The sequence below is a fragment of the Myotis brandtii genome, unplaced genomic scaffold (genome assembly GCF_000412655.1).
Source record: "Myotis brandtii unplaced genomic scaffold, ASM41265v1 scaffold4449, whole genome shotgun sequence".
In the NCBI taxonomy this organism is placed as follows: Eukaryota; Metazoa; Chordata; class Mammalia; order Chiroptera; family Vespertilionidae; genus Myotis; species Myotis brandtii.
The window spans coordinates 1-529 of record NW_005367019.1 but is presented as its reverse complement, the minus strand read 5'-3'; the positions used below and the strand labels follow the sequence as shown (position 1 = coordinate 529).

Here is a 529-nt window from a genome sequence, read left to right as displayed (position 1 = left end):
ATCTTTTAGACTTCACAAGTATTCAGGGAAAGTAGGATCTATTCTCCATGGCATTTTCTTCTTTTTTCATTTAAAATTTCTAAACTCCTAGAGCCCATACTGATATAAATAAATGATTTTTTTTTGTTATATAAATTAACCCATTTATTATAGGCTCGCAATGTTTCAAACTGTGGAGCCCCACAGCGTTCAGCTGGGACTACGACTGGCCCACACTTGCAAAGACCACAAGGAAATGGACTCACTTGTAGGTCCAGGCACCACCAGCGACGGTTTTCATGCAGGAACCACAGTGCCAGATCCCCACGGCTCGCCTCTTCATCTTGGTTTTGCCACAGAAGGAGCAGGTGTACTTGGCGTGCTGGCTGATTTCAATTTTCTTCACCATTTTCCTGAGGGAGGCGCCATAACGGGTCCCGTATTTACCAACGATTCCGACCTTCTTGGTGCGTTTAGCCATGTCACCGCGAACTAGGTCGGACGCCGAGAGGCTAAATAAATGATTTTAAAAATTAATAAATGAGAGAGA

The 529-nt window shown here is 43.7% G+C and overlaps 1 protein-coding gene across 1 annotated transcript; it reads right to left on the bottom strand.

Moving 5' to 3' along the window:
* Positions 1-226: 226 nt before the first annotated feature.
* On the bottom strand, positions 227-492 carry LOC102240250 (60S ribosomal protein L37a). Its single transcript, XM_005874578.2, has one exon. The coding sequence runs from the start codon at positions 458-460 to the stop codon at positions 242-244; it is 219 nt and encodes a 72-aa protein (XP_005874640.1). The 5' UTR covers positions 461-492; the 3' UTR covers positions 227-241.
* Between the last annotated feature and the right edge of the window lie 37 nt (positions 493-529).